We start from the raw sequence: 17,822 nt of genomic DNA, 5'->3' as shown, positions 1-17,822 counted from the left end.
GACAGTTATAAAGAAAAAATGCGTCCCTTTCTTACCTAAAGCTGCGACTTCGAGGAGTAAACCTCAACGGGCGCCTGTTTAACCAACTGAGCTATCCCGAGCACACCTTTTTTTTTGTTATTCATTTTAACATTGTAACACTGAACAACATTCAAAAATACTTATAACAGATATGTTAAAATATGTCCTTCACTGGACACAATTCATTGGAAAGTTTTATAAATATTTAAACAAAGAAAGAAAAATGAGAAGAAAGAAAAAAAATGTTAATCAATAAATAACTTTTTGTGTAGGGCAACTGGTTAAGCAGCAGTTGGATGCATACATTTAACAAACATAAAAAAGCAAAGGGCAAGTAAATATAAGTCCTAACATTGATAAACACAAAAAAGTATGCATTACAATCAAATTATATTTGCAATTATTAGGCAAATAAAAATCATTTCCTCCTAGTGGAAGGACGGATATGCAGAGGGTGTTTCTGCTGTTGGCAGAACATGAAACTTTATAAAGTATAAAACCGTAACAATAATTGTACAGTGGACACTGTAAAGTAGTTTTTTAAATGTCACTCTTGTGCAGTTCATGGTTTTGTATGTCAGTATTGTTTGTCAGATAAAATTAATGGAAATTATGCTCTTATTTTGAAGCATTCCTGCCGGAAGCCTTGGTATTTTTGCAGCTGTGTGAAAGCGTGTTTCCGCCTCGTGTTTGACAGGTTGGTAGGTTGGTCAGTCCAGTTAGCAAGTTTAATATAACTAACTCTTGAACTATTGTCCGTCGCTGCTAAAGATCACATAAACACGTATCACGATGTGGCAGCGGTTTAACTTAAAAGCCGTATCTGTGGGTAACGTTAGCATGTTTATTAATCACAACAACCCTTTAGCTTGTTAAGCTAACGTTAGCCAGCTAAGTTAACCGTTACCGTTGCTTCTCTAGTAAAGACGTTACAGCTTTAATCACAATGTTCAAATAAAACTTTTTATGCTAACTTCTAAATGATAGTGCTCAATAGATATGTAGCTATAACACGTTGCTCTCCTGCAAAATTACTTATCATGTCTGAGTAACTTAGTGCAAAATAAGCAGGATGATTACCTCTCTCTTTCCCCAGGTTACATTTGAGCCTCAGAACTTGACACCAACTGTGATACACATCTGCCAGTTATACCTTTGTCTGGTGAAGTGCAGCCCACGAATACAGCATGTCCTCCCAGGATGAAGATGGGATTGCAGAACCGGGCCATAACACCTCGGAACCATCCACTTCTTCCTCCACTGAGAATGATGAGACCACTGAGGACATCATCACTGTCACCATTGGAGCAACCGTGCCCACAGGGTTCGAGCACACTGCTGCAGAAGAGGTCAATGAGAAGATTGGAGTTGATGCACGAATCAGCAAAGATCGTGGTCGCATATACTTCCCAATAACCACTGACAAGCTTTTCCAGGTAGGAAATCTGGAGTCTATATGCTTTGCTCTTCCAAAGTTTTTTTCACCATCAATTTGCATAATACACACACAAAAACTTAGCGTTGATGCTGCATGGCAATAGCTGTTTGTATGGAGCCCAGTGATTATATGTTGAAACCCAGTTTAATTTTGCCAGGTGAAAGAACGGGTATAGAAGACCTACATCTAAAATGTATCTACCTGTTCATTGAACTCCCCGCTGTAGGTCCATCTTCTGAGGTCTGTGGACAACCTGTTTGTTGTGGTTGAGGAATATGATCATTACCAGTTCAAAGAATCAAAGGTAACTTACAGCCAGCGTTATTCATTTGTAGTTGATGTTTAGCACCTTATTGTAGGGGGTAATAAATGCTGTGTTTTGTGCAGGAGGAGACATTGATGGAGATGCAGCAGCTTGCCTCCAAACTCCCCTGGACTAAGGCTTTAGAGGTTTGGAAACGGAATGGCACCCTAAAAAAGAAGAAAGGCTACCGGAAGGGTGGAAATGGTATCAAAGTAAAACCTAATAGTGAGGCCACCGATGCAGCTGTTGCTGACACTGAGCAGCAAGAGCTACCCCCGGCAGCGTCTGCTGCTGAGAGCCTGACAAAGGTGGAGAACACAGCTGACATGGAGACCAGCACGCAGGAGTTGGAGGAGACCGTACCCGAGGCCAAACCCATCAAGTTTCGTGTGACGTGCAACAGGGCTGGTGACAAACACAGCTTTTCCTCTAACGAGGCGGCCAGAGACTTTGGTGGGGCCGTGCAAGAATTCTTCCTGTGGAAAGCAGACATGACAAAGTTTGACATAGAGGTGTGCTTGTTCAGACTAGACTGACACAAAGTGAATAACATCGTGTTGGCCAAAAAAAACTCTGCCTGTTTAGATAAATTTGCAAGGCATATCCTAATGTTTAGTTTAAGGGATAAGATAAGGAAAAAATAACAACCCTGTTAAAGAACATTTTCCATGAAGATAAGCTGTTCACATGATGTGACAAGTTGAAAAATGCTTCATTGTATAATATGATGAAGATGATGTGTATGTTCCTTGAATTCAAGGCTTCACACAGTGGTGACAACTTGTGGCTGTCTTCATTTTGTAGATAAGGGTTTCAGCAGTTGCCGTGTGTTTTGTGTGTCCACGGACTAAATTCAGCTTTAGTGCTTACTTTGAGTGAGCAGCTATTTAAAGGTGTGGTTGGATACATGTTGAAATATTTTGTAAATTCTGTGTGTGTTTGCTTTGTGCTGGCACATTTCACTTTACTAAAGAGAATACTGTAGACTGGAATATTAACCCTAAAACAACATAAATCCACATCAAAATGGTTGGCAATAATTTTTTGTTTCCAATTATTTTAGCCCCAGAGAATATAAGGATGTATTGACAGTTATGTTCATAAGGGCTTTCTAATCATGCACCATATGTTTTTATACTTAGGTGTTACTCAACATACACAATGAAGAGATGGTGATCGGCATTGCACTCACAGAAGAGAGTCTTCACAGGAGAAACATCAGTCACTTTGGACCCACTACTCTACGGTCTACCTTGTGCTATGGCATGCTCAGGTAATTCTAGAACACTGTTTAAGCTCTGTTTTCCAATGTCTCAGGGATTTTATCAGGATATAGTTGATTCCCACAATTTGTTCAAAAGTCAAGTGTTTTATTAATGTGTATGTTATTCAAACAAAGGCGCAAATTCCAAATGTCCAATTGGCTGATGATTTTGGTTCACAAAGTAAAGGTGGTTTTGATGTGACAAAGTCTAGTATAACAAATTCCACATTTAAACGGCTGTTATGATGCCACCTTGTACAGCTGCCAAGGTCATGGAGGAAGGAGGAAGACTTGGTGACGAAAATTACCGCAAAGCTGCAACCGCAGACTCTTATACAATTATAGAAGATTTTAATGTGTTTTGCTAAAAAGCGAATTTCCTTACTGTGGGATGAATAAAGTATTATCTTATCTACTCCACTGAAAAAAATAGACACAAAAGGTACAATCATGCAAAGATAAGGACACATACTAAATTCTCATCAGCAGGAATCTGAACAATTCTCCATAAATGATAATCGGAGAACTATGTCTATGACTATTGTCTGGGTGCGTATTCACATTAAAGTTGGCCAAAAGACAAGACAATAAAAGGATTAATACATTTTTACTGATACTATCTAATGGAATATTTCCTGAAGACATTGGTGGGAGCTGTGCAACAACTGTTCCGTCTGTGAGTAACCATGACTAGGTGTTTGCCCTGACTGAATACAGGCATATCAAATACCACCATTCTAGCCAAGAACAACACTTCTCGGAGATAAATATGCATGTCACCCCAGGATTTAACAAAAAATAACACCTTTTCCAGTTAACAGTTTCCAGGAAGATAGGCACATATACATGAAGAGTTAAAATAGCAGTTTTTGATGTTTCTGTTTTGAAACACCACTAAATGATTTAGTAAGCCTCTCACACAAAGATGATATGTGCACTTTATCTAGAATATCTGTGTTGGTTTTGGGCATCATCAGCATATTAGTGACAGTTAGCTATGGCCAAATGAAGCTGCGTGAACCATTGTCTTTATTTTCAAGGCCCACTAGATGGCGCTCTCTATTCAACAAAGGGTTGGAATACACTGAGATGCAATGCCTTAGGCCTTTCTCTTAAAACAAAAAGCGCCATCTAGTGGGCTCGGAAAATAAATACACTGGTTCATGACGCTTCATTTGGCCATCACTAGTGACAATACTAGCCAGATTTATGGATGCAGCACAGAGTAGCATTGGGACCACAACAGATGATGTTGCACTGGAGTTATTTTCACACTGTCTTGACAGGCTGTGTAAACCACAGGCATCGGATATAATACTTGATCCAATGTGTGGGACTGGAGCTATACCATTGGAGGTAAGACATAACTTTGTAGCTAGACTACAATATTGCCTAAATGAAGAAGAAAAAAACAAATAAATAAACACAGTGTCATTTGCCTAGCACTTATTCTGATCTTCATCAAATTCATTTCATGAGTGAACCACAGACTGAGACTTTAGTTAGACTAGTTGAAATACTCGTCAACATGCACTTTTATTTTACTTGAATTCAGTTTTTCTTCTCCAGGGGGCCATTGAATTTAACAGTTCATTCTACATTGCCGGTGACAACAATGACATGGCAGTTAACCGCACTGTCAATAATATATGTCACATCCAGAAACGGAGGGCAATCAAGGGCAGGTGAGAGGACGCCCAGCTGGACATCATTATAGAATTTTGTGTAGTTACTGATCTTCATAATGATTTTAAATCCTCTTTGAATCCTTTCAAACAGTGCATCTGGATTGCCTATTGACACAGTGCGTTGGGATCTGTGCAATTTACCCATAAGGACCGGCTCTGTTGACATTATCATCACTGACATGCCCTTTGGGAAGAGGTACAAGAATAACAGTGGTGTACATTAAGTTATGCTTAATAAGGCAGTGTTTTGAATACTTTAATGTCCCAGTTAAGGTCTAAGCTGACTCTTACAATAGCTGTTAGTTGGCAGTTGGAAAAAGGAAATAATTATAAGTGACTTTATCTTTCAGCACTTTTCACATCCACGATTAGGTAAAATCTTTGTGTTTTCTTGAAGAATGGGCTCTAGGAAGAAGAACTGGGACCTGTACCCCTCCTGTCTGAGGGAAATGGCCCGTGTGTGCACACCAGGCTCAGGAAAGGCTGTCTTGTTGACACAGGACAAGAAATGCTTGACCAAGGTAACTGTATATCTCATGTAGAGAACAAGATTTTCACCTAAGATAAGAGATTCTTTTTCCAGGACATTACATTTCAAATACTGGTAAATCACAGGGTAATCCTGTCCTGATAACAATTCATGCTAGTTTTTTTTGATTAATCCAAATGTTAATGTTAAACCCGCTGACAGGCTATGCATGCAGAACGACTGCCTTTCCCAACAGCCGTATTATTCATAAAGCCACACCTAACTCAGACAAATGGCAGAATGAACTACAATGTGTTGTCACAGTGTAACTAAACCCAGAAGGTTTGGCTGAAGTGCCTCTACCCTTGAAATTCAAAAGTAATGCCTCTGTGAGGCCCATACGTGTATAGAGGTTTACTACTCGACACCGTGGGTTCGACTCAGCCCCGCGGCCCTTTGCTGCATGTCATTTCATGTCTTTAGCTGTCCTAAACAAATAAAGGCCTGAACTGACCCCAAAAAATTATCTTTAAAAAAAAAAAGAAAGAAATTCCTTTGTCAGAAACGTATCGACATGGGCCGGGCTGGCAAGGGGGGGATAAGCCATGCCCACTCACTCCTTCGGTGACCTCAAAGCTGCAGATCGCGTGGTCAGGAGAGCGGGGTCTGGGCATGGTTGTATAATAAGAACAGGAGGGGGATTGGTTGGTGACAAAAGCTGCCTCCATATACGTCATCTGCCTCAAGATTAGCCAATAGCTAAATGTAATTGCAAATACTTTGCAAGTGTCAAGATTTGGTCCTGAATCCATCAACAATACTACTAAATATCTGTAAATGTTGGTTTTTAACTAAAAGGAAAAATCACTCAGGGGTTTAATTACTCTTTAAATACATTCGCAGGTAAAACACAAATGAGTAAGCGGAAGCTATTTCTTTGGGGTATAATTCTTTGGAAATATAAATTAAACTTATTTTGGGGAGAATAAAACTACTCTGGGCTGAGTTTTATCAACCTTACTACAAAGGCAGGATGCTGCAAATATCGGTATAGTATGAAAATGGCTGGTGGATCACCAGTAAAGGTCAGTTTACTGTTGACCTTTTGTGTTATATGTGCTTTACCAGATTTAGTCAAAATCAAATAATGATACTTTTGTTATAAAATGTAAAAATCTAGTGTTGGTTTTATTTTCCCTAATGAAATGGGATAATTTGTAAATGCCAGTGTTTTTCTGTGTTTATGTAGCTCTCCATCAAGTTTAAACAACCTAAAGAGGTCTTTCTGCTTAAATGTTTGCGTGCAGAATCAATTGACCCTAAAATAATCTCTAAATCGTCCCGCCAGTTTGTGTAATGCAGGTTTAACTCAGCTCAGTCTCTGAGTCATGGAAAAAGACTTACCAGCTGTATTTGTCTAAGCACAGATATCTTGTTTGACACAAAACAAATGTAATTTGTTAGTTTGCCCTCAAGTGATTTATGTTGTCTCCAGGCTATCTCGAGGATGGGAGGGCTGTGGAGGAAGCTGCACACTGTTTGGGTCAATGTTGGGGGTTTACATGCTGGAGTGTACCTCCTCAAGCGAACCGGAGCCGTGTTTGGCCAAACTCCGGAGGACGTCTATGAGTCACGAGGGACGGTTAATGCAAAAGGGGATGAGAAGGGTGACAAGGAGCTCTCTTAATTCACATCACATCCGGCATATAAGTTCTGAATTTATATTTAAGGTCATGAATGATTGATATTTTTTGTATTTTTATTACTTTGTTCAGCTTTAAGATTCTCTGGTTAAGTTTGCCAAGCATTTGTGTGTAATCTTTTTATTTCTCATTTAGTTTAATGTGAAAAATGGCTAACTGGAAAGAGAAAAGCCATTTTTATTTGCAGGAGCAGTGTTGGTTCTCACACTCTGCATGACTGAGGCAGTTCATTTGTCATATTGCGGTTCATAAACCTGCTGAAGGTGGTTTTAACTGCAGCCCACAGACCCCCCCCCCCCCCCCCCCCGTCGCACTTATTGCCATATTGTTCAGATTAATAAAGATTCAAACTAAATGTCTGTTGATGTAAACATTCTTTGTAAGTTCCACACAGTAATAAGACGTGCTAAGTAGAATGGGAAGGTGTACTTTTAAATGTATTCATATTTTATATTCGACCCGATGTGTGTGCTTTCCTCTCCTGTATTTGCTGTCTACGTGCGAGCCAGCATCCAGACTCCTTTCATTCCTCCATAAGAGACGTGCAGCCCTTGGCCAACAGAACTTGGAACCTCAGACTGAGTAAAAGTAATAAATTGTGGTGTGCGTGAACATCTGCATATGGGAGTAAATATCTTTTAGCTTTTCAGGTATTGCCTAACGGAACAGGGAAAATAGTACAGAACTATTTAACAGTTATTGTTAGCATTAAGCTAAAAAACAAAGACAGAAGTTTGTGCGGTGAATTTATTAGATTAACTTGGGGCTTGATAGTAAGAATGAACTAAAGTTAACATGGGAAGATAATTCTGTTTTAACTATTGTGCTGTAAACAGGATTAATATTAATAACAGTTTGAACACGAGCATATTTCGAAAGTTAGGCGGATTTAAGTGCAGTTCCCCCATCATTGGTAAAGTAAAACCCAAATTTCCAGGAACACATACGTACATCCTGCATTAAGGGGAATTAAAGTTGTTTTATTTCCTTGTGTCAATCAAAGTCACTGGGTCACAGGTTGTAGACATGACGGGCATGACGTAACGTCGATTTAGCAATGAGCAATGCAAATGACTGTGACGTGAGTGACTTCATAAAAAGCCATGAGAACTGAAGGGACTTGATCCATTGACTCGATCTGCGCAGGGGGAAGTAAACATACGAGATGATCTGGACCATTTTTCTGCTTGCCCAAGCTGTCCTGCTTTATTTGATCCTCACACACAGATCGAGGTGAGTTAATGCCTTTTTTGATTCACTTGTAGTCGACTGTCCTTAGCATGTTGTAGGCTAAATACCGTAACATTTGCCAGAACAAAGAAACGGAAAATACTACCTTTGACACTGAATCTGATGATGTGCTCATGTCAACTGATTTCATGTAACATCTGTGTTTTTGCTGTCAATTCTAATGTAAATTCGCTAGTTATTTTTTATAAACAGACGTGAATTGGTTTTCGTGACATTGCTTACTGTAAGTGGGGAATGGATATGACACGTGATGATAATATTGAAGGACTCACTGCGCGTCATTATGTCAAGCAAAACCATGTATTAGTTTTAATTGGGTTGTTTCTAAGGAATTTGGTCAAACAAAAGTGTTAAATTTAGAGTCTACACTTAACTGTTTTTTGTTTCCATCTGAGGCAGTTGGCCTACAAAATGAACCTCTGATGTAGTCATTTTTGTGATGTAATTCATATTTTTTAACTAATCCCTGTAATTATGTTTGTATGACTAAAAGGTTACATTCAAACACAGACTGCACTGTGTCTACACTGACAATGGCAGACAATGAAGCACATGCATGTATCAAATGAGATTCCCTGTGTTCTTTATTGTCCATAGGACTGTTTGTGTAGTTGCTCTCCCAAACCTACAGTTGGATAAGATAAGACAACTTTTAAATCCACAAAATCAGTTGAACCATTAATTAAAAATTTTTTCTTTTAGATCCAAGAGCGATCCACCTTTAGACAAAGGAATTATCCCATGGTTAGGACATGCACTTGAATTTGGAAAAGATGCATCCAAGTTCTTGAATCGAATGAAGCAGAAACATGGCGACATTTTCACAGTGAGTACAAAACACCTGAAGATAATGTAGCCTACATTTGACACAACAATCTCACCTCTATAAATACTTAATTCATTTTTCTAAGCAGTTTTAAGGACTTCATATTAGTGTAAAGGTTCAGCTTCAAAGTCTTTAAAGTTCTCAGAAAAATGTAAACTTTTACAATTCTGGGCAAACTCCATCCACTTAAGAAGATAATGTAATACAATTTAAAAACTCCATCAGCTATGAAATGGTCCTTAAAGTGAGATTGTTTTGGTGACTGCTGTTTCCAAGAAAGAATTAACTTGATATATTATATATATTGAATGCTTGGTAGTCACTTCTGACGCTAAATGGAAACAAAAGAAAAAGGGAAGTCTTGTTTGTAAAGCAATAAAGTGCAACTTTTAATTACACTGGAATATAACTTTTTGCTTGTTTTCATGTAGAATATAATCTGGGATCTCCAAATGTGTCTGTTAAATACATTTAGAGATTAAAGAATATATATTCATATATATGTAACAACATTTTATAGATACCATCATGCAACATGAATTTACATCAGGATACACAATGGTTTATTTAAATGATCCTTAAACAGTTTCATATTTTTTTGAGTGATACTAACAAATTATGATCTCCAATAAATGGGATCCTGACTTTTTTAATTTATTCAAAAGTTTTGAGGAATACTGCACTTCATCAATAATGCATGCTAAATATGGGCTCCATTTTACCTGCATGTATCATATCTTGTCACTTTTGCACCAATGATGTGCAGGTGCGTGTTGCTGGACGTTACGTCACTGTGCTGCTCGATCCACACTCATATGACACAGTCCTCAATGACTCGGACTCCCTGGACTTTACTCGCTATGCACAGGTGCTCATGGAACGGATCTTCAACCTGCGGCTACCGCATCACCACCCGGCTAAAGCAAAAGCCATGACCAAAAAGTATGTCCTCATTACATATCTGAGTAACATTACATAACCAAACTGAAAGCTTGTTCCGTATATTTTCATTTTCGTTTTATGTAAACGCGAAAGGGAAAATTTGTGGGAATCCACCCATTCAAGTCTCATGAATAGCACCACTGTGGGTAATTCAGAAAAACACTCTTCCTATTTATGGGAAATCTTTTCAGGGCTTCTTGTTTTTTTGTTGCTCAGTCGTTCTACACAGTTGTTGTTTATTGTGTTGAACTGAGAGAAATCTTACTTAAGTGGGGTATTAGCAGACATCAAAGAAAGCAGGCCACATACTAAGTACTATCTTTATAGGTTTTAAAAGATCGACACATCTGAGTTATTTGTCTTTGCAGCTTTCTCCTCCTTTTATTGCTTATTGTGTTACCACTTTACCAACATTTGCTAAATGTAAAACCTAAGTTATATTACCTCAGGCAACTAGGTCAACAAATAGCAGTAACAATGTGTGTCATGCCAACACCATCAATCAGCATGACATGATTTACAGAGTTCCCCTCCATTGTGCCGTAGTTAACATTTACTTATCTCCGCTGCAACGTTTTGGTTCCGCAGGCACTTCCTAGGAATGAATTTGTCCGCTCTAAACAGCACTATGAGCAGACACCTGCAGGCGTCATTGAAAGCTGAGATGCCTCCGAACCAGAAAGACTGGAAAGAGGAGAGACTGTTCAACCTCTCCTACAGCTTACTCTTCAAGTAAGAGTGCCCTCTAATCCCACACAAACACGCATGCACGCACGCACACACACTCATGTCAAAAGAAGCATTAATGTCAAAAGCCTCCCACTAAACAGTTTACACACCAGTCAACCCTGTAGTCTTCTGTTTGTAAACACAGCAAGAAAAATGTATGATGACTTCACTCTCTCACATAAATATTCGAGGTCACCTTTCCGGTTGAGCATTTTGGCAGGATCTAAATGGAGTTGTCTATCATTAGTAAACAAAGGAGTGAGCAGATATCTAGAATGTGAAACGGTATATGATAGTAATGTTTCCTGTGACACAGGGATATCCACCATGAGGAGAGTGGAAAGGGGGTTTTCTTGTGTCTATTTAATCTGGACCTTTAGTCTGTAAATAAAGAAATATATTCAAACAGAAAAACTGTGTGGGCTGGTTATCTTTGCATCAAGACAAAAAAATGTCTGCCATTCATCAACCGAAGACTCCCACACATTCCCACACTCATTGTATCTCTATTTTCTCTGCAGGGCGGGGTATCTGACGCTGTTTGGAGGAGAACAGAACAACAACAACAGCACAGATCCCTCAAGCATCTACGAGGAGTACAAGAAGTTTGATGGTCTCTTGACCAAAATGGCGAGAGGCACACTTAAGCCAGGTAGTGACGCTGACTACACCTCACAATTAAATTCAAAACTTCAAGTACCCGCTGATATTCTTTATCAGTTGATCAGTAGCTTCAGCCAAGGAGCCTGTAGAGCATTGTGATGAAATAAATGAAAAAAGGCGTTATGCACATTAAGCGTAGAGTTGTATCATCAGCATTACAATCCATGAGTCATAAGAAGGCGTTGCATGTTTTTCAAAACTTGCGTTGACGACATCAATGGATGTTTTGTCAGATTTGTTTTGCAGTTACCATGGCAAGTTTGACTTACTCAGTTGCTTACATAGCATCTAGGAGCCTTTTTTGATTTTTGAAGATTTTTGAAGACTTAAAAACACATTTCATCATCATAGTCTTCTACAGATTGTGATCTAACTTGTATCGTTACCTCACTAGATACACCTTATTTCCCAACGGCCTTGTCTTTCTTTGTATCATTGTTTAGAGTTGCATCTGTTCTATCTGACTATATAAGTCGGCCAATTACAATATAATGCACATCACCTCCAGTCATGCCTGTAATAGTTCATTCACATTAGGCTCAAATGTTTATGTTTTGCCTGTGATTCATCGACTCACTCACATAGTGATGTTTATCTGTGACAGAAGAGAAGAGGACAGTCCAGAGTGTTCGGCAGCGACTGTGGGAGCTTCTGGCTCCAGCAGGTCTGACTGAGGACACGGGGTTGAGCCCTTGGCTCTATGCCTACAGACAGCTTCTGCAGGAGGAGGGGGCCGATGACGAGACGCAGAAGAAAGCTGTACTAATGCAACTCTGGGCCACACAGGTGAGTCAGAAGTAACATTCTGTAACAACTGAATTTTAGTTGTTGATCACCACTAGAGATTAGGAAAAGTGTCTGCTCAGTCAGATAACGTTAGGCCGCTGTGTCTCCGTGGTATCCTCGATGGTGGGAAGTAACCAAATACATTTTATCAGTGTAAGTTTTAGGTATTTTTCACAAGTATTTCAGGGTTATTTTCTTTATCCTTCTAATCCACTAGAAAAACGTGTTACTTTCCTCCTTTTACATGACAGCTGTCCTGAATAGTTACTTTGCAGATGGATATTTTACCTAAGACAAAATATGGTAATCTTATAAAATACAACACATTGTTAAAGATTAAACCAATGAGTCCAAACTCTTTTAGTGTGTGACCTTAAAGAAGTTGGGGCCCCAATTAAGTCTCAGATGTCGATGAGAGATATGTCCGCCCTAAACGTCTTATACAGTATAGTATAATTTAAATGACTGGCCCGAGGAGGTAGAATTATCTAATATTTCACAAATACTGGGAAAAATTAGAGAAAGATCACCCCAAATAATTATAGGAATTTATACAGCTGAACATTTGGCTTTTCTTCTTTCCAACCACATTAATCATCTCAGGACCCCTCAGATTCATGTGACCCTGGACTAAACTACCTAACTGTATATAAAGTAGTTCAAACTAGCTCCACCTCAATCAGCTCCAACAGTAAAATGCTACTTATACATATGCATCAGTATCAACAATCTAGTCATTTATTCTATCGCATAATATATCACACACAGAGGCTATTTTAAGTAATTTATTTTTGATACTTTAAATACATTTTGCTGATGAATTTTTTAACTTTTACTTGAACAAGGTTTTAAATACACGACTTACTTGTAGTTGAGAATTTTTGACTATGTTGTATTGGTACCTTAAGTAAAAAGTAGTGCAGTACTCTTATTTAGCACATGAGTGTGCTGTTCACTTTTGCTTCACAGCAGTTATTCTTCCTTTAAGTGAGAATTCAAGTCATGAAAGGGCTTCAGACATATAAGCTAGAGTATTGTAATGGATCAAATTTCCTGAGACTTCTATGGGTTTGGACTTAGGATGAATGTTGTCATGACTATTTCTTGCGTCAAAAAAATAAAGAAAAGACAACTTATTGTCTACTTACAACATTTCTGTGTCACTACAGTACTCAGTTCACAGTGTTTCTCTTGAAAACTTATTAAACCTTTCAGTTGGTTTGCCGGGTGATTAAAGGTCAGATAATAAATAACTTCATCTCTTCCAAGAAAATGATCACTATTTCTAAAACAAAGCAAAAAGTAGGTTATTAGTTGTACTGGTTGTAGTATTGAATGAGCTGGTCTTGACTTACTCACATGGGTAACATGACATACAGTCTTGCCTACAGCCCTGCTGGAAGGGTTTATTCCATCAAAGGCATTAATCAGATATTTCCTTCAAAACTTGTCTTAAACTGTAGACTGCTTACTCATCCTTTTTGTTTTTGTAATTACAAGTTTTGAGTCATCATTTCTAGTTGTCTCTGAGTCACATTTTCAATTTTCACAAAACTTAATTGAAATAAATTAACATGTATTTGCATAAAATACAAAGGAATTGTTGGATAGTTAATGTGGTAAGGACAAACAGTATTGTGATCACAGTCTATACAGTGTTATTAGTTTAAACGTCAAGCTTTCCCACACTCTGCATAAAGGTTTGGACACGTTTTTGTGACGCATGTTTCAACACTACTTTTTTCATTGGTAGTGTTTATGTATGTATGTACTTGCAGAGACTTAAAAACCACTACTGTAGTAATTTATTCGCTGGGTTGAATTTCCACAGTGCACTATTTCATGTGTCTACTCCTGGCAGACAGCGCTGCGGTTTGCTGTAAAGAATAAATACCTTCATAGATTGTCCTTCCCTTGGACGCAGGCAGATGGCAGGGGACCTCAGGTTTCCAACGGCTTTCCTTATTAAGTAAACAGTTACCGTCAGAGCTTTGCGAGTAGTGAGACTAGCCAGGGCATGGCTCCTCTCGTCCCAGGCAGATGAAAGGAAACAGTTTGTTTTTGTATTTCGTCAGCACTAAAGATTCATTAGGCTTTTTATTTAATTTAACTTAACTTTAGTTTACATGCGTGCTTCGTTGCAACTCTAATAGAAGATAGATGTGAGTACTATGGTTGTCATGTTCTTATTTGCTATAACCAAATAACCACCTGCGCTGTCTCTATGCAACGCCACAGTGAAATAGACCTTATCAATGTCATCATATTAGTCTTTGTTTGTTTTCAGGGTAATGTTGGTCCTGCTGCTTTCTGGCTGTTGGGCTACTTATTGACAAATCCTGAAGCTCTGACAGCAGTGAAGAGGGAGTTAAGTGGGATCTCCCCGATGGAAACATCAGAGACCTCATTACTGGACAGACCTGTAAACACCCCTGTGTTTGGTGAGGACTTGATCCCAACACTTGCGTAAACACAGAGAAATCTATTGTTAGGAGCTTGTTCCTATTGTCAGTAAAATGCGGTAGAAACTAAAGTATGGATTCACATTTCAAGAAATCTAATACACATTATGGATATAAATACTGCAAAAAATCACAAATTAATAAAAAACATTCATGAAAACTAGAGAAATATTGCGGATGAAAAAAACCCACTGTTGCTCTTTTGCTGTTATTAACATTGAGTCCCCCCCCTCCCTCTCCCCAGATAGCGTCTTGGAAGAGACACTTAGACTCACTGCTGCCCCCTTCATCACCAGAGAGGTCGTGCAGGAAAAGACCCTCCACATGGCTGATGGTCAAGAGTACATGCTAAGGAAAGGAGACAGGCTGTGTTTGTTCCCCTTTAACAGCCCTCAAATGGACCCAGAGATTCACCATGAGCCACTGGTTAGTTGCTCTGTCTTCTTAAAGTGAAAAATGTTCCCTTTCCAACCTCTTTGGTCAATCAAAACCTTCTTGTGCTTGCATCAGGAATAGTAGTTATTGTATTTGGGACTACTTGGAGGTGGAATCAATGCTTACACATAGCTGGTCCTGTATTACCCAGGGAAACTTTGGACCATTCAGGGATTAGCTGAGCATGGGAACAGAAACCCAGCCAATAGGCATGCATATATATGTCCTTTCTAATTGGTTGCATCTCTAAATATGTTTCCTTTTTAGAAATACAAATATGATCGCTTCCTGAATGAAGATGGATCAGTGAAGAGAGATTTTTATAAAGGAGGGAGGCGGCTGAAGTATTACACCATGCCATGGGGCGCAGGGACCAATGGCTGCGTGGGAAAACAATTTGCCATCAATACCATCAGAAAGTGAGTGTAGTAGACGTAGTACATAATAATATTCCACATTGGAGATGTTTGTTTCCTATAATTTCTGCTTTAATGTTCTAATTTAATGTTTCATCCATGTTCACTCTTCAGATTTGTTTACTTGGTGTTGACTAACTATGATTTGGAGCTGTGTGACCCAAATGCTCACATGCCGGAGGTAAATGCCAGTCGTTATGGATTTGGAATGCTACAGCCAGAGGGAGACCTGCTTGTCCGATACAAGCCTAGGAATACACGCTAGGACTTTAAAAACAAGCACATATCTTGTATGGACATTTCAACACATGCACATTGTTTATAGTGTTAATATGCTCTTTGTACTTTTATACTCCATATTTATATTATACAGTATATAATGATGTTATTTATAAATAAATGTGAATAATACCTTGTGTACATTGTGTTGTCAAATTTCTTGTAATGGTCAAGGTTTTTTGGGTAAATTGTTTGGTGAGTCTAATACAGTCATATACATTTGTGCTGCACTCCACATTATTACTTTATATGTGAAACTAATGAGACATTGACATTTGTCTTCACAAGGTGCCATTTTTAGGACCTCTAAAAAGTTTTGCTTTGGCATATGTTTCTGTATGTTACATACAGAGCATGAGTGTAATGAAGGGACTGCCTGTACTGTAAACAGAACTGGCCTCACATCTGTCACACTGACACATGCCCGCTGTTTGCAGAGTGAAGCTAGGTGGAAAGTTTAGAGATATATGTGTTTTGGAAAGCAACTATTCACTTACTGGTAGAAGGAGATCCACCATGGACCACAGATTGAAAGACACCGTGCAGGAACAATAAAGAACATCCTCTTATTTGAATTTTATGCATACATTTGTCCCCAATATATTTTGCTTCAGGTTAATTTTGTGTCCTAATTGTTAAGTCTTGTTGCATGGATTAATAAGGAAGTTTTCCACTGAGCCTGGCTGTGTGCCAGTTAGGTTGTCTCTGCCAAGACTGATAATACTGTTGCCCAGACTTAAATTAGATATTGTATTTTTCACTGCTTCCCTGTTTAGTAAGCATGCACAGGCTACCAGCAGGGAAGATTACGACCACTATGATCTTAGGAGGCCTCACACTTTGCCTGTCTCTAACAGTAGGTTACTTGTGTGGCATTATGGTCTGTTAAGGGACCGTACTTGTGCTCTTTTATAATATTCTTATTATCTCTAATTTTTCTTACTTTCATTATTCTACCTGCCTGCCAGGACTACAGGCAGAAAATTGCAATTTTCTAAAACCTGGTACACTCTCTCCTGGTTTTACGTAAGGTTGTTCTTTTTTTTCGTTTTTTACCTGTCCAAATAAAGAAACACCATACACAGGAAATGATGTAACTTTCGAATTTTATAATCCTGATAAAATTACAGTTTTTTTGTAATACCTATATTTAGAACCTTCTTAAAATTATTTTGATCCAGTTCAGGCCAAGTCTATGAGTTCCTATAGCAGTGTTTGCTGGCCTACACTGCTGCACAAAGCAGCAATCCAATGCGATGCACTGAGCTGTGGCTCACTGGCTCTGTGAGGGTTAAACTCCCACAGGCAGCAGCCGCTAGAGTGAAATCAGCCTTCTGCAGGATTCTGTTCACAGTCACAGGCGCCGGCGAGCACTCACACTGAGCCGGTAGAGGTGACCGAGGGTATTCTCCAGAGTCTACTTGTTGCTTCGTCCAAGGAGAGGTGGACAGAGCGGACTGGACACGGTGATGTCAGTGTAAAACAGTAACATGTCGCCACATAGCTCATGATGCCTCCGACACTTCCCAGCAGTGCACCGGAGATCTGCACGGACTTAAGTTTTAACAAGTATTCACTTGAAATGCTGCTGATCACCGTCCTCAAGGAGAATCGGGAGAAACGGAAACGCATGTATTATATTTATTTATTGGGTTCATATCAGGTTTTATTTGTACAGGCGGTAGGGTTTTATAGCCCACTTGGTTTCACTTTTGATATTGTGTCTCTATTTGGCGATTTTTCACCATCTTTACAACATGGATTACTTTGACTGCTACCTCATAGGTATTCAAATATTTCCCCTAAAATGCAGTTGTGTTGCATGACTCAGATGTGCGCAAAATAATATAGTTATCCCGGCATGTTTACCTCAGCTAAAATCAACTTTATGAATTGCTCTAATTATCTTTTGAAATTGGACGGTGTTATTATACGTAGAGTCTAATATCCCTCTAGAGAACCATTAAACAACACATTCACATGTGTCGTTCACAACTACGCTGCCTTTGAATCGCTGTCTCACCCGAGCTGAGACTTTTCAGCACCAGATCGTACAGACAGCGGCAGACAGAAGCGATCTGAGTGACAGAGAGGCGTTTCAGCACCGGACAGCGCTCTCAAGTGAAGTCCAGTTTATTGTTGGCCC

The 17,822-nt window shown here is 39.0% G+C and overlaps 3 protein-coding genes across 5 annotated transcripts in view; all 3 read left to right on the top strand.

Moving 5' to 3' along the window:
- Nucleotides 1–650: 650 nt before the first annotated feature.
- Nucleotides 651–7,238, top strand: thumpd3 (THUMP domain containing 3). 3 transcript variants are annotated; one of them, XM_034870248.1, is made up of 10 exons: nucleotides 651–718; nucleotides 1,118–1,457; nucleotides 1,686–1,763; nucleotides 1,847–2,275; nucleotides 2,906–3,036; nucleotides 4,314–4,383; nucleotides 4,597–4,712; nucleotides 4,807–4,911; nucleotides 5,113–5,236; nucleotides 6,680–7,238. In XM_034870248.1, exons 2-10 carry the CDS (start codon nucleotides 1,209–1,211, stop codon nucleotides 6,869–6,871), a joined length of 1,494 nt encoding a protein of 497 aa, XP_034726139.1. In that variant the 5' UTR covers nucleotides 651–718; nucleotides 1,118–1,208; the 3' UTR covers nucleotides 6,872–7,238. The 3 variants fall into 3 exon arrangements, with proteins under 3 accessions (XP_034726139.1, XP_034726141.1, XP_034726140.1); XM_034870250.1 differs by having other exon boundaries at nucleotides 682–722; XM_034870249.1 differs by having other exon boundaries at nucleotides 710–846.
- A 632-nt stretch (nucleotides 7,239–7,870) lies between these two features.
- Nucleotides 7,871–15,815, top strand: LOC117943957 (prostacyclin synthase-like). Its single transcript, XM_034870411.1, has 10 exons — nucleotides 7,871–8,120; nucleotides 8,841–8,964; nucleotides 9,731–9,906; nucleotides 10,495–10,638; nucleotides 11,157–11,287; nucleotides 11,903–12,084; nucleotides 14,372–14,525; nucleotides 14,791–14,972; nucleotides 15,249–15,400; nucleotides 15,512–15,815. Exons 1-10 carry the CDS (start codon nucleotides 8,053–8,055, stop codon nucleotides 15,660–15,662), a joined length of 1,464 nt encoding a protein of 487 aa, XP_034726302.1. The 5' UTR covers nucleotides 7,871–8,052; the 3' UTR covers nucleotides 15,663–15,815.
- Nucleotides 15,816–17,003: 1,188 nt separating this feature from the next.
- LOC117943795 (potassium voltage-gated channel subfamily B member 1-like) overlaps nucleotides 17,004–17,822 on the top strand; it is a 28,938-nt gene continuing 28,119 nt past the window's right edge. Inside the window, exon 1 of the mRNA XM_034870143.1 lies at nucleotides 17,004–17,304. The gene's annotated coding sequence lies outside the window, so the exon portion shown is untranslated. The remainder of the gene's footprint in view (nucleotides 17,305–17,822) is intronic.

This window comes from Etheostoma cragini, chromosome 4 (assembly GCF_013103735.1).
Source record: "Etheostoma cragini isolate CJK2018 chromosome 4, CSU_Ecrag_1.0, whole genome shotgun sequence".
NCBI lineage: Eukaryota > Metazoa > Chordata > Actinopteri > Perciformes > Percidae > Etheostoma > Etheostoma cragini.
The sequence above is the reverse complement of the archived record's forward strand: the minus strand, read 5'-3'. Positions and strand labels throughout refer to the sequence as shown.

Bases quoted from the DNA above. Each gene is read 5' to 3' on its own strand.
- thumpd3 (XM_034870248.1), top strand. From the start codon at position 1,209: ATGTCCTCCCAGGATGAAGATGGGATTGCAGAACCGGGCCATAACACC. The intron at 1,458-1,685 runs GTAGGAAATCTG...TCCCCGCTGTAG, and splicing joins CCACTGACAAGCTTTTCCAG to GTCCATCTTCTGAGGTCTGT. The intron at 5,237-6,679 runs GTAACTGTATAT...TGTTGTCTCCAG, and splicing joins ACAAGAAATGCTTGACCAAG to GCTATCTCGAGGATGGGAGG.
- LOC117943957 (XM_034870411.1), top strand. From the start codon at position 8,053: ATGATCTGGACCATTTTTCTGCTTGCCCAAGCTGTCCTGCTTTATTTG. The intron at 9,907-10,494 runs GTATGTCCTCAT...TTGGTTCCGCAG, and splicing joins GCAAAAGCCATGACCAAAAA to GCACTTCCTAGGAATGAATT. The intron at 11,288-11,902 runs GTAGTGACGCTG...TATCTGTGACAG, and splicing joins GAGAGGCACACTTAAGCCAG to AAGAGAAGAGGACAGTCCAG.